Source organism: Buteo buteo, chromosome 8 (assembly GCF_964188355.1).
Source record: "Buteo buteo chromosome 8, bButBut1.hap1.1, whole genome shotgun sequence".
Taxonomy (NCBI): domain Eukaryota; kingdom Metazoa; phylum Chordata; class Aves; order Accipitriformes; family Accipitridae; genus Buteo; species Buteo buteo.
Genome location: NC_134178.1, coordinates 6,359,008 through 6,374,231, shown reverse-complemented (window position 1 = coordinate 6,374,231; position 15,224 = coordinate 6,359,008). Strand labels below are relative to the sequence as shown.

The window sequence follows — 15,224 nt, the reverse complement described above, 5'->3', positions numbered from 1 at the left end:
TGTGTGTTTATGTTATGAGCATGGGGAATTTAGATTCATACTGCCCACAGAGAGACCATAAATGTGTTAGATTATTTAGACAGCTTAAATTAGGTAACGTGAATCCCACTGTAGGAGTTTGAATTCTCACCGTTGGCATGATGAGTTGCAAAACCAACAAAGGCTCTTCTGAAGTGTCATCTAAAAAGATGTTAATATGCTTCCTTGTGGATGAAAATGCTGACACATTGTCTACCTTAAAAAAAAAAAAAAAAAAAAACCTCACCAACAAACAACCATCCCCTGCCCTGCAAAAAAAAACCCCAAAACCAAAAAAACAACAAACCAAAAAACTAACACGAAGCCCCAAAAACTCTAGGTAGGCAAAAGGCTTTGAAAACTACTAATTTACTACTAGAAATCTGGAAAAATGAAATAGGAAAACTATTGCTTCACTGAACTTAAAAGTGCTTTTTAAATGGAGTATGTAATAACTGAATTGGAAAGCTACTAGCTTGATTAAATCAACATCTGTGATCCCACTTGAACTCTTATTTAGTCCTTCAAATAGTAGAGAACATAATTTGTTAAAAATTGGACAAAGCATCTGCAGTGTTTGGACGGGTTTAAAATTATTATTATTGGCAAACTTTCAGGATAAGAGTTTCGTGGAGTTTGGTGGAGTTTGCTGTAACAGCGAATCTTCTGGTTTTACCTGTTCTGAGGTACTCTTCGCTACTACCAAAATAGCTATTCTTTTATATAGCTGTCTGAAGTCATACACCAGTCCTAAGATTTGTTTGTCATTTAAAGGAGAAAATTATTTATAGAAGTCATCAAACTTTACATCACAATACTGAACTCCATTTTATATTTCTAAATAAAACTGCAGATTAAGAGTTGTATGCTCCTTTAACATATCTGAACTGTTGAAATTATATCTCCATTCATTTGGAGTGATGTGTTTAAATGCATGTTTTATGCTAAAGTAGGAATTGTTTGGATTAAATGAGTCAAAGACAATACAAATCTCACTAAGGGAATAAAAAGATTTAAAATGGTATTTGATGAGATGGAAAATGTTTTCTTTCTCTGTTTCTAAGAATGTATTACTATTGGTTTCTGTGTAAAGAAAATACATCACAAGGGAAGAAATTCTTGTCTTTCCTGGTACCAAGTCCTATCTTTCGTAAATCCCCGGATGTCTGTGATAAATCAGATCAGCCAAGATTTTTATGAGGAAAATATGCCATAAAATGTGCATACTCCACAAGAGAGAGCCTAAATTGCCCTGATTTTAGTATGTTGTTATGATGCCTAACTGAAAATACAAGGTTTTTTCAAGTAACATTCTGTTGATCAACTAAAAAATTAGGTTAAAACCTAAAGTACATTCTGCCAGGTGTTGCTATATGAGAATGTAAGCAAGCTTGCACTTAAAAACTTAAAACTGTGTTGTTTGTCAAAATTGCTTTTTGGACAGCTATATCATTTCTCAGTACAGTTCTTTCTGAAACACCAGAGACATACAGGAGATCCAAATAGGTGTAACATTTTTTTGAGCTTTTATATACTTCATTATTATGTGGTACAAGTTGGAAATGTTTTGTTTCCAACCAGCCATGCTATTTGTCTCTACTTTTGTCAATGAGTATAGAAGCAACTGTTGTTGAGGGCAGAGGCAGTATCTCTGCTAATGAGTTGCTCACATGTGTGCCAGATGTTGTCTATTTACAGCAGCTGTAATGTTGGCGCAATAAGCACAGTTCAATAAAATTCAACTTTAATGCAGAAGAAAGATTAATTTTCTAAGCTTTTAACAGATGTCTTAAACAGAACCTTTTACTTGAGCAGAAACATTAAACACAAACGTGGGCCTTAAAAGGGAATGCTATTTCTTAATGCATTTCTGAAATTAGGTTTTGGTTAAGTACAATGGTTTGTCTGTTGATCTCTAAACACACATATTTGAACTAGTTGTCTTGGCCATATAAGTTGTCGTGTGACCTATAACAAGACAGTCAAATGACACAACTGACAAAATGATGGAGATACCATGAACATTAGAATGAGTGCATTCATTCTTCAAAAGTTTTCTGCTTCCACATTTTTTGGAAAAATCTGGTAGTGACATACTGGGCCTATTGCAATCTGTTGCAAAATAGCCATTGACTTCCATAAGGCTCAGTGTTTTATCAGACTTCTTCTGTCAGCAAACCAAATAATGAAGCACAAAATTATTTTCTTTCTTTCCTTTTTCTTCCCCATTGAACGTAGTTTTTGACAGTTTGCCTCCTGCACAATACAAAGAGACAATGAGCACTATACTCGTGTGGATCCAGCAGTCGGAAACTAAACTCTCCATGCCTCAGGTTGCGGTTGCTGAATATGAAATCATGGAGCAGAGACTCAGGGAGCTCAAGGTGAGTGGTCAGGCTGTGGGAAAAAAAGTCTCAAATGTAAAGTTTAGAGGAACAGATCCCTTAGTTGTCATGAGTCTGCTGAAGCTGATGGATCTTGAGTGAATTGTAGCCATTTGGGTTTTAGACAAGGGCTTCAGCAGACGGTGGATACTTACTTAGGATCGATTCCTAAAGTTAAAGGATTGGAAGTGTTCTTCACCGTTGAAACCAATTTTATAAGATACCGAACATGTTAAGGAAAGGACGTTGTTTGTCCCCGTGATATATAAAATATTCCTTTTACGATAGCTCTGGTAGTTAAATGCAGATTTAGCTCATTTCATTTTCCAGAGCTGACATGGAAACGAAGGTGATTTGCAAAATGCAGCACGGGCTTTGTCAGATTTACAAGCACACACAAACGTGGAACAAGTTTTGCCAGAGGGTACAAACCTTCCCTGCATGTCAATGTTTGATATTGTTCTACTCTTGGATGGCTAATGAGCGTGTTGTTTGGTGCAACTAGTAATGGACATTCAGAAATAAGAAGTAGAATACAGAAAAAAAGTTAGTTGCAGCAAATTTGGGCTAAGAATTGCAAAAGTTTTGAGAACTTATCAAAAACTTTAAATCATAGAAGCAGTTCTAAGTTTATTCTTTTTCTCCATGTATAGTCTCATTCTTTTTGAAAGTGTAATCATTAGGGCCATTGTCAATTCCAATCTCAAATTAATGAGGTGTATGTAGATCAGCGCTATTAACAAGTATAAACACCTCTGGTTATATTGTCAGTTCAACTAAAAAATCTACTTTCTAGTTTGTGTAAGAAAAGCAATTCCAAATTGCTCAGTAGAATATGTCATTGGATGTTTTAGCAAAGGTGACCTACATTTTTAGTTTTCAGTCCTTTCTTCAGCAGTCTCACCTATGTTTGTGAAACAAAGAGAATTGCCCCACACATGAATCAGGATACTTACTATTTGCTTCTTATTCATAGGCTCTACAAAGTTCTCTGCAAGAGCAGCAAAAAGGCCTGAACTATCTCAGCACAACTGTGGAAGACATGTCCAGGAAAGCCCCTGCAGAAGTCAGCCAAAGATATCGATCGGAGATTGAGGTGATCCTTGGCCGCTGGAAGAAATTATCAGCGCAGCTGGTGGAACACTGCCAGAAACTTGAGGAGCTTATGACCAAACTCCAGCGATTCCAGGTTAACCAAACTTTTTCAGCCTCAACTACTATGTACTGGCTTGTGCCTGTGGGACAGGCACAGAACGCATTTATACACCTCAAGAAAGTAACACCAAAGTGAAATATCAAAACAATACATAAAATATATTAAAATGTTCGCTTGATTTTGGTGGATCCAAGATTTTACTTTGAATTCAGATTTTGTGGCTGTTTCTGCCTATGTTGTTTCAATAACAAAGCTTAACTTTGATTTCAGTGAAATTGCTACTAATATTCCTCTACTTATTTTTCATGCAGCTGAAGTAGCTGTAACTATATTGACTTTAATGGATTCACTTACCTAATTAAAGTTATTTGTAATATGGTAGTATCTTGGCAGCAGTTGCCAGAAAGCAGAAGTGTATATGACTTATACAACTGTGTGAATTTTCTGGTATTTAGAATTACAGCATTGGAACCTTACACTCTTTCTCTCATTGTGAGGATCTGCTATTTATACTTATTTATAAATCATATGTATCAGCATTACAGGAGATGTCTATGACTTAGTTGTTATAAGATTTAAAATAAGTCCATTTTTAACATATTCCTGTTCTATTTCTATATAATTGCAAGGGACAGGTTTCAAAGGAATTCAGATCAACCAGTCACAAAAATGGAGAAAGTGTTTTTAAATTTTTTTTTATATCTTTTTCTCTCCTCACCTCTATGCAAATGAACACTTGCATACTCATGGGCAATATCACAAAGAAAATTCTGAAGGTTGAGGTCCTGCAGCCGTACTCAAAGCTGTGTTCTCACAGCGTGTTTCTTCTTGGTGTTGTCACTCTGTATTTCTTCTGTTTACAACATCGAATATTTCTGTCCTTGGCTTTGGTTTGCTGGTAGTAGAACATGATTAGCTCCATGTTGTGAATTATAATACAGTAGCATGTGAACTGTAATTGTTATTTTCAGCTTAATTCAATAGAGTTGTCTGGTCAAGAATAAATTTTCTGTCAAAGTATTCTTACACTTCTGCTTTGTAGAGGAAAAAAAACTCATTATAGAAAAAAAGTAAGACATTTTATCAGTACCATTTATAATTTAGCTAGTGAAATGTCACATTGCTCTAAATTGTAGCTTTGGCTCCATAGCTACATCTCTGATGTTTGAAGCTGGCCATGAAATGAAGTTTAATGGTATGGTGGGATAACCTTGGCCAGCAGCTAGATGCCCCAGCTGCTCTCTCTCTCCCTGTCCTCAGCAGGACAGGGGGAGAAAATAGGATGGAAAAGCTCTTAGACTGAGAAAGAGAGAAGGAGATCACTTACCAGTTACCATCATGGGCAAAACAGATACAACTTGGGGAAAATTAAAATAGATTTGTGTAGTGAGAAACAAAGACAGAAATTAAAACACCTCTCCCCCTCCCTCTTTTTCCTAGTCCACACTCCATTGCTTTACTCGTCTCCTCTCTTGCCAAGGGCCGTAGGGGGACGGGGAACGGAAGCTCCTCTCTGCTGCTCCTTCCTCCTCACTCGCTTCCCCTGCTCCAGCGTCGGTCCTCCCATGGGCTGCAGTCCTTTAGGAAATACCTGCTCCAGTGTGGGTCCTCCCTGGGCTGCAGGGGAACAGCCTGCCTCACCATGGTCTTCCCCACGGGCTGCAGGGGAATCTCTGCGCCGGCACCTGGAGTACCTCCTCCCCCTCCTTCACCCACCTTGGGTTGTTCCTCACTTTTTTCCTCTCCTCCTTTGCCTCTCTGGTGTTTTTGCCCTTTTTAAACTACATTATCACAGAGGTGTCACTAGGTGACCACGGGGTCAGCTGTGTCCTGTGGTGGGTCCATTGGAGGCAGCTGGAACCCAATATAAGTAGGAAAACGGCAAAGCAGTTTTATCAGCGGTATAATGAAATATTTGCAATTGCCTGAGAAATTAAAATTTCTGTGTGTCCTCGTCCCCCCCAAATTTTCTGGATAGAAGTTTAGAGGTTCCCCCACTACGCCTAAAAGGAGAAAGTCCTGAACATCATGACCATACTGTGTGTAGAGCACGTAGTTTTCAAGCTACGTGAGCTATTGTTGCGTACAAATCTTAGCCTTTATATTTATTGCTGAAGTCACTGTAGTACACAGTTAAAATAAAAGTCATTGTCTTTTCAACTCCTTGAATGACTTCTCTTCTAGACGATTGTTTTAGCTGTTGCAATTTATGGAATGCGTCAGCATGGGATACGATGAAATCAGTGTTGATAAATAAAATGCATTTACAGTCTGATTCAAAGTGCAAGTCATACATTTGATTTTCGTTGGTAGCTGGAGACTGATCTCTTTTTAAGTAAATCCCATCAGATCTATATTTTGGAGCATTAATGAACTATACTTAAAGTATTCTTCTAAAGGTATTAAAGTTTCATCATGAAATATGATTCTGAACTATTTTTACTGACTGATAATGGAATGCACAGTAGACACTTCAATAGTGTTTTAATAATTGCCATTCTGAAGTATACTGATAATTTCAGTATAATTATTTTTATTAATTCAGTTCATTTTCCATGGTAGCCTGTTGTTATTAAATATGTCAAGCACATGAGGAAAATGTTCCTTTTGGTTATCTATCGTAATAGTTGCTAAGGCATTTTTGTACACATTTTAGGGCACAGTCTGTATTCTAACAAAATGTCTTTTTTTGTGCTTTAATTCAGCTTTTCATCATATAATATCAATCCGTAGTTTGCTGTTGATGAAAACAGTTTGAACAAATGCTTTATAATTTTCCTTTCAAATTTTTGCCATTTATAATTTTTATTTTAACATGTGCATCTAATTGTTTACCTAAGGTGGCATTTTAAGGTACATTTAAGGGACATTTTTTAAATCTCATTCTACCTTTCAAGGTATTGGATGATCTATGAAATGTTGCCTGGGACTGGTAGCATTCCCTCTCTTCAGGCATTTTGTGTTCAGCTTTTTTTATTAATTTATTAAAAGCAAATTACTGATTACAAATATTCAAGTGTTAGAAACAGTAACTAAATTACTGTTAGTTCAGAGACTAAGAGCCAGTCTCTGAAATGATTCATTGAGTCATTACATGATTTTAGTTTCTGAAGTGAATTTGTTTCAATTACTGTTTCAGTTACAATTAATTTTTTTCTCTTTCTGAGTAGTAAGGGAGTTTTTCTGTGTTGTGTTCTGGTAAAGAAATAGGCAATAGAGCATGCAACTTCCAAAAGGAGCCTGAAATTGAAATTGAAGCACAGGAGGATTTGATAGGTGAACCTGAATTAATTTCCAATTATGAGTCATGTGAAGCCATACAAGGAACCAATGAACACGCATGCAGCATCTAAACACAAATGATATCTGCAAGGCATAAATTTGAGAGCCAGAAAGTTGCCCACTCATAGACACGTTAAACTTGGGCAGAAATGGTCAGAGTGCAGGCTAAAGAGTCGATGGCAGTCCCAGATAAGATTGGTTTTGCTTGTTTGCTGTGTTTGTATTTTTCAGACAGTTCAATAATCTTGAAATTACATTGCGATGAATTTTAGTCATAGTGCCAGGATGAGTTACGCTATTGCCAGTCAGGTTCTGTGCAATGTAATAAAATGTCTTTTTAATAAACAGAACGACACTAAAACGCTGAAGAAGTGGATGGCTGAAGTGGATGTTTTTCTGAAGGAAGAGTGGCCTGCCCTTGGTGATTCAGAAGCACTGGAAAAGCAACTTGAGCAATGTACAGTAAGTATTCCCTGCCTGCTTGGCAATTATTCGATTCTTCTCTGTGAGCCTAGCTTATACAGAAGTTACACAAATGACTACTGTTCCTAAAAATAAATCTGTGTTGTAAGGGGATTTTCTTCTGCAAGCTATTTGAACCTCCTGCATTTCCTGGGTTTGAAGGAAAATTCTGTTAAAAGATTGGGAACTTTCATATGGAGAGGAGGCATACAGTGACTGTGTCATTATGTATTTATAGCAGGAGCAAAACATCAAAGAGGGTACTTGCAGCAAATAAGTTAGTAGCCTTTTAAGATAACTGTTTATTTACTTTGTTGTGTTTACAAACATTGCGTGTTTATTTGTTATAAGCTGTGTAATCTGTTCCAGAAGATCTTTCTCCTTATCTGTTATTCACACATTATTTACAAGCTTTTCTGACTGTACCGAAAGAACTTGCAGGTATTGTGAGTTATGTCCATTTTTTTTTTTCTCACTACACTTACAAGTTCCACTACTTTGTCCCAGCAGAGTTTTAAAGCATCATGAAGTATTGATACTTCCATCACAGGGTTTACAAATACTTCTGCCTTTCCCAACAGAGTGTGTAAGTGCGGTGAATCTTGTAATCCATGGTAGTCCCTGTCTATATGTTCAGTGGAATTTACAGGTTCTGTAAATGTTCTGACAGGATGTGTAAATATTATGAAACATACATATTGATCTTGCAGAACTCTGAGCTCCTCAGACTTTCTCTCTTACCCCTTATTTAAATAAAAATGATTATAAATTATATAGGACAGGTCTTATCTCTACAGAGTAGTAAGTTACATGTAACTCCTTTAGAATCTGTCACCTGAATTTATGAAGAGTTTGTACAAATATTAGCCATTACTGTCAAATATATAATAAAGCTACCAAAATCTTCATCATCTTTTATGTGTTTACACTTCCAGCCTTTTCCACTGTGTAGGAAGCCCAGGTAACATCTGCAGCACTGAAGAAGTCCTTAGGAAATAAAATTGGAAGTGGCAATTTAGAACTACCTCAGGGCTTAAATAATATTCAACCACAAACGAAATTCTAGTAACTACACATAACCAGAGAATATCACCAATCAGATCATTTTAAGGAAGTTACCAGGTGAATTACCAACCCAAGGGTAATGCTGGCATAGTTAATAAGGTGGCTGTTTTCCACCATTATGATGGGATGCTCTTTCACAAATGTGAATAAAAGATCTAGGCATTGTAATAGATATAATATATGTAATATAACTTTATATATGAGTGTATATATAGTATATATGTCACGGTTGAAAGTTACATAATATATATTTTTGCAAATAAACTTTATCTGATACAGCATAGCTTACCATATTACAGCTGCTTATTCCTTTTTCATTTATTTTCATAGTTAAGTCTGTTAATTGTGCTCATTTGACTGGAGATCTGGACCAAAGACACGTCAGAATCTCATGTAGACATGTTTTGATAGGGATATCATATCTGAAAATTTGTGTGAATGCTGCTTGCCTAATCTTCTGCTCTTCCTTTAGGCTTTAGTAAATGATATCCAGACAATCCAGCCCAGTCTGAACAGTGTTAATGAGGTTGGGAAGAAAATGAAGAGTGAAGCAGAGCCAGAATTTGCTTCCAGAATAGAGACAGAACTAAAGGATCTCAATGTTCAATGGGAACACATTTGCCAACAGGTATCAAGTCTCCCTCTGTGACTGGTTAATTTTAAATTCATAATCAGGTTTCTCATTGGCAGAATTTGTCTTTCTATGCATATCCAGTAGATATGAAACAGAATTTAGACATATTTGGTTCACATTAATTAAACTTCTATTTTAGGAATTTTATTTAGCATGTAGCAATGCATGTAAAGTATATTTCTTTAAATTATGATACAATATCTTACTATTTTTATAACAAAGTTATATAGTAATATCTTAGATCTTAACAGCAATGTAATTTATGGTTCCTGCAAAACTAGCTTTCTGAAAGCGATGTATAGGCATTTGCCAAAAAATCCAGTTCTGTATTTAGCGTTACATTTGCTTTTGCGTCATTGTACTCAAGTGTCATTACTGTAGAAGAAATAAGACGCTAAAGCAGTGAAGAGTTCAGAATTCAATAACTTGGAATTAAGAGTATGTGCACATATGCATGTGTGTAAATTAGTCTCCAATGGTCACATGAATTTGGGAGAATGGGGCATAACAGGAAAGGACTATTCTTTTGTTTTAATTAAAGACATTCTTAATAATTTTACAGATTAAAGAAGCTAAAAATCGCTGTTATTTCATTGATGGCATTTGGATTCTTTGTGATAGTTCAAAGGAAACGTCTTTCATTTTGTATTTTTTTTCTAATTGTTCATTCTGTTTTCTACCTTTTTAGTGTGTATTTGCATAACAGTAAAACTATTACCTTTCAAGGTGGTCTAATGCTTTCTAAGATTTTTATTCTTCACTTTACATGTGAAAAATAGCCTCTGTATATTGTTCAGATAAACAGTTATCAAAAAAGTTCATCTTTGAAATCTGTAAGACATTTTATTGATCCAGTTCTGTAGTCCTTCCGTTTTGACTAATGTGGAGTTTGTAATTGCTTCTTTTTGTAATATTAATAAATTCGATATCTTTGCAGTTCTCTCACAGAAATTTCAAGTGATGCCTTATGAGTTTCAGAAGTCTGTTACAGTTGTCTTCTGACTTCCCTGAAAATTTGCCTGTAATATTTCCATTCAATACACAGCACAAATTATTGCCTCTCAGTGGGCATTTCTAACACGACTTCTTCAGTAATAGCTACTAAAACACATGAGTAGTGAATGCAAAAATCAGTTTGGTCTGTGGGGATTTCTTGAAAGGATTTGGACTGTGAGAGCTAACAACTGGCATTCGGATGCTCTTTCCAGGTGATGGGAGAATACCCTCTTCTGGTGCTGCGACTGAGGAAGAGGCGATTTTGCAGGGCCACATATGGTTCTGCTTTGATACTTGTCGAACATCACCTTTTTGGTGTTACTCTATTTTGTTCTGTAAAACAACATTTATGTAGAACAACATTTATGTTTAACAGCCAGTCCTGAAGGATGGGTAACAAAACCAGTAACAGTCAGAAACTAAGACCAAGTATTAAGACATAATTCCTCCTGATGTTACTGAAAATAACATTTACTGAAGTAGCATCATAGTGCAGGATATTGGAGCGATCAGCTCTTCAAGCCCAACTCTGAAAAATGGCACCGGTACAACTAACTGGTTTTGTTGCAAACTTCTGTATACCATTGAAAAATGGTTCAGCCAATGGCTGAATCAGTTATGGACAATTTTGATAAGTTGATGCACAATTCATAGAATCATAGAACAGTTTGTTATGGAAGGGACCTTAAATATCATCTAGTATGACATAAGTTATATTACCGCTATATAGTGATTGGCAAAGGATTTAACAAAAGTATTTTTCCCTTTGAGAGAAGTAGTTTCTTCCAATAGGTGATTCCTTTTTCACTTACCTATTTTTAGGATATACACCTTTCTGAGAGATTCAATAATGACTTCATTAGTAGAAGAAAGATAGGCATATTGCTTTATTCTCTAGCAAGTTGCATTCAAACTGGTTTGAAGGTCATCTGACTTTACAGCTCAAGAGCCTCTGGTTTCATCCTTGGATGCATTTTCAAGGTCTCCTGTGGTTGTTCTTTTTACGTCTTTTAGAAAATAGTCCCTGGGTGATGTTTTTTCAATTTTTTTTTCTGATGACCTCAGCATATGGTGTAGAGTGCTGTTCTAGGATTATTGAAAATTCATTCTGCACAGCAATGACTCACTAAAAAAAGGATGTATGCACATGTGTAATACTTTTGTGACTACCTATTATTAATATCTATCTAATTACTTGTAAACATCTGCCTAATTACAGCAATGTTATTAGTATAGGATTTAATTTGGTTCTTTTCAGGCTAAAATATTGTCATGTTTGTACAGTAGCCTTGCTTCAAGTACCATGTAATCTCTTCTTTCTTAAAGGCCTATGCTAAGAAGGCAGCATTAAAAGGTGGTTTGGATAAGACTGTGAGCCTCAGAAAGGATTTGTCAGAGATGCATGAATGGATAACACAAGCTGAGGAAGAATATCTGGAAAGAGATTTTGAGTATAAAACACCTGAGGAATTACAGAAAGCTGTTGAGGAACTGAAGGTAAAAGATGAACTAATTCCTTGAGCTGTGTTTAAATTCTTTCTGAAGCTTTTGTTATAGAGAAAGTCCACTCTCTCTTTCAGGAAAGTGCCTTTTGACATCTACTTGTTAGCCTAAAATTTATAGTAGTAGGTGGCTTGAAGTAATTTCTATTTGGAATATGTTGGAAGGTATTTAATCTTTTGCAATACTGCATTGCTTTTTTTTTCTCTGCTTCCTTGGATACTTGATTTTGATGCAGCTTCAACATTCTTTTTCATAAGGAATAATTCCTAAGATTCAGTTATTAGCAACAGTTAACTGATAGAGTGAAATCAGGTTTTTGTTTTCTCTTTGTATTAGAGACAGAGAAGAAAAAAGATTTAGGGCTTCAGGAGGCATGTTGATATGTACTAAGTACACATGATTTATTATTTTTTCAATACAGCAATATAGGAACAGCATATTTTGGTCTCAATAATGTTTCTTTCATATGTGGGATGAATATGGCCTGTGGACAAAAGCACTAATATACTCTTGCTCAGCCACTGGATGTGAGCTTGATTTTCGTTTCAGAAGTGAATTGTTTGGTTTGTGCTATTCAGGAAGTCAGGTTATATGGCCTTAACAATCTATCCAACACTTTGTTTGCAAACTCTTCATTGTCCATAGGGTTTTGCCAGTGTTTGAGGGTATCTGACCTTGCAACTGATGATATCTTTATTTACTGGCAGAAATGACTTGATGGCAGTCAGAATATACAGAATATATGGAGATAGATGGAACAAGTTCAATTCATTGTAAATGAGACAAATATATCAAAAGTAAACATCTGCTCTAGAGATACAGTTCTTTTTTAGTAATTAAATAACAAAACTCACATTTATACATTGCACTGCATAATAAAGCAGGTAAAATGTATGGATTTTGACACAACCCCCATGATGGATTTCCTAGTGAATATTCTGTGCTTCCAGGTGAAGTACAGGTGTGTCAAACTGTGACACCTCGACCTATGCAGATAACCAGATCATTTATCACACATCCCTTCACCTGCTCCTGGTGATCCTTTCCCCAAAGGCTTGCAGCCACCTCTCCTGTCACACAACAGGCAAAATCTGGACCAGAATTCATTGTGATCCCAATTATTCTGGGTCATGGACTTCCTCAGACCCAGAGAGAAAGCAGGTTGTCAGGAACAAGGTTTTGTTTTGATATTTTCGAGCCAGGGAGTTCTCAGCTTAAATTCCTGCGAAGACCAGTACACACTGATGACACTCTGTATACCATCCCTCTGTTTCCAGTACTGGTATGACTCCAGTCATAGACACGATCCCATTATAAGCAGTCAGAGGAAACAACGCTAGGTATGACAATCTTATTAATGAGACGGCATAACAAGGGGGAGAGTAGCAAAAGGTGGAGGAAGAAAGTTGGACATTGGATTGATCGGTTGTTGTGGTTACACTGACTAAAACAGGGAAAAGGTGGCAGGTTGGTGGATCCTGATCATTTACGTAGGATTTGTTAATTACTGGGTTTAATTCACCATCCATTTGTGATTTTCTGTGTTCCTTGGATCTTTGTATTTCCTATGTCTGTCCTTTATCAAATGTCTCTGCCTAGGGTTTAACACAGAAAGTGCTGTTTAGGAGGATGCTCCCTTTTCACTTTATCCTCTCTTCATGTTAGGTTAATGTTCACTGGTGGCGAATAATGGCACTGATTTTTCTGCCTCTGTAAAGTAAAAGAATGAAATCAACATTAATGCTCTGATAGAAGTGTGAAATATACACTGGAGAAAAATTATTTCCGCAATTTCCCTTTAAATGCAGGTTAATGACAGTGGCAAGGAGAGGAAAATCAGACAGAATTATTTTCTTTTTTTTCTGTCTTGCTGCTTTTGATTGTGCCTTTAAACCTGGGTACACGAATGGTAACACAAAAGATTATTTTTTTCTTTTTTTCATTTGTGCTTCATAAGGTATTATGGCAAGAGTATTTTGAGCATTTCTTGGAAAAAAAAGTACTGAAATGTTTTACTGTTCTGGGAGCTCCAGAAAACTAAATAGTTGTGTGATCTTAAATTGTGTTGAGTATTGTGCATTGGCAACAAAATGGAAAAAAAGGGGGTTGCGTGTCAGAAAGTCTGAGAATTAATGGTTCTTGGAGTTGTTTTTTTGTTGTGGGGTTGTTTGGGTTTTTTTCCCTCTGACTTAATTCTGTCAGAGAGAATTCTAACAGTTATTAGAAATAAATTTCCTTCTTAAACCCAGACTACAACTTTTTTTTTTTCCAGAGGGCAAAGGAGGAAGCCATGCAGAAAGAAGTAAAAGTGAAGCTTATTACTGATTCCGTGAATAATTTTATAGCAAAGGCTCCACCTGCAGCTCATGAGGCTTTGAAAAAGGAGCTCGATGTTCTGATTACCAGCTACCAGCGACTCTGCAGCAGACTGAATGGAAAGTGCAAAACTTTGGAGGTTGGATATCTTGTCAGTCATTGTATTTATAGCCCTTCTAACTGCAAAAGTAAGGTAGAGAGCAAAGATGCGTTATCATATGGGATCATGAGTAGCCCAAGGCTCTCATCGCTTTATGAGCCATATACCAAATACTACATGGTATGAGCCATATACCTAAATCTTTTTGAGAATCATACATGCTGGAGAAAAGCCTCAGACATGTCTCTTAGGTGGGAGACAGCAATGGCTGCTCAGGGTTCTTATCCCTCCTGAGATTAAGCCAAATATCTGGCTTCTGTAGCAACTCCGAGATGTTGTTTTCACCAGCTTCTCTAGGCTGCTTTCTTCCACGGCTAAGGATTTTGATTAAATGGCCCTGAAGCTGGACGCGTGGTGTTATCTCAGCACGGGAGCAGCATTTGATCTGCTGGCAAGCTGAATATGTCTCATGCGTTTTGAGTTGACCTTGCCATTTTGGTCAACTCCACTACAGATTCTTGCCATAGGACTGTGTGCATATTATACAGTGGTCACAGTGAATTCGGTATTATTTTTCCATCGTGAACTAATTTGCGATAGCTAACTTTGTACAGGACGATCATGTACCTGGGTAAAATTTATCTCCTCTAAATTTCACTGTGGAAAAAGTGCATATTCTAAGCTGGTAATCAATATTTCCCCTGATCATTGATGATGATGTTGTGTGAATTGCACTCTGGGAAACTTCATCTACAAACAGCCTAATGCATCTCAATAAAATAATTTCAACTTCTACTGACAAAAAAAGGAACAATGAAAAGGTGATTTATGGAGAGTTTAAATGTTTTGCTTGTGTATAAAGTGCCATTTTTATCTGCTTATTTAAGTATCTTCAGGCACTGTAAAAATAAAATATTAGGCAATAATTTAATTCCAGGAGAATGAGAACGTAATTTCATTTTACAACATTATGTTTATTACTCCAGCACTTAAGTGGTCTATAAATTGCACTAAATGTGGTTTAGAATTAATTTCCATAGAGATTTCAGTCAGAATTTTTGAAAGCTGTTTTTTAGACATTTTATGAACCTGTGCTTTAAGTAATTAATATACAGAATATATAAGCAACCTAACTACATCTTGTAATAAAGACATAAACTTCTAACATGAGTCTTTAAAAATTCTGATAATTTGCATTTTTATATATTACAATAAAATTTTACAGAAAAACATATAAAGTGGATAATTCATGAGACGGAAGATTCAAGTTGTATTTTGTTTGCAGAAGTGATCACTCTTTCATGTTAT

At 36.2% G+C, this 15,224-nt stretch overlaps 1 protein-coding gene across 11 annotated transcripts in view; it reads left to right on the top strand.

The window, feature by feature from the left end:
- Nucleotides 1–15,224, top strand: part of DMD (dystrophin) — a 1,298,312-nt gene that overhangs the window by 560,281 nt on the left and 722,807 nt on the right. For all 11 annotated transcript variants that reach the window (XM_075033523.1, XM_075033524.1, XM_075033521.1 and 8 more), the window contains 6 exons: nt 2,257–2,402; nt 3,379–3,591; nt 7,189–7,302; nt 8,840–8,995; nt 11,324–11,494; nt 13,773–13,955. In XM_075033523.1, coding sequence (XP_074889624.1) covers nt 2,257–2,402; nt 3,379–3,591; nt 7,189–7,302; nt 8,840–8,995; nt 11,324–11,494; nt 13,773–13,955 — 983 coding nt within the window. The remainder of the gene's footprint in view (nt 1–2,256; nt 2,403–3,378; nt 3,592–7,188; nt 7,303–8,839; nt 8,996–11,323; nt 11,495–13,772; nt 13,956–15,224) is intronic.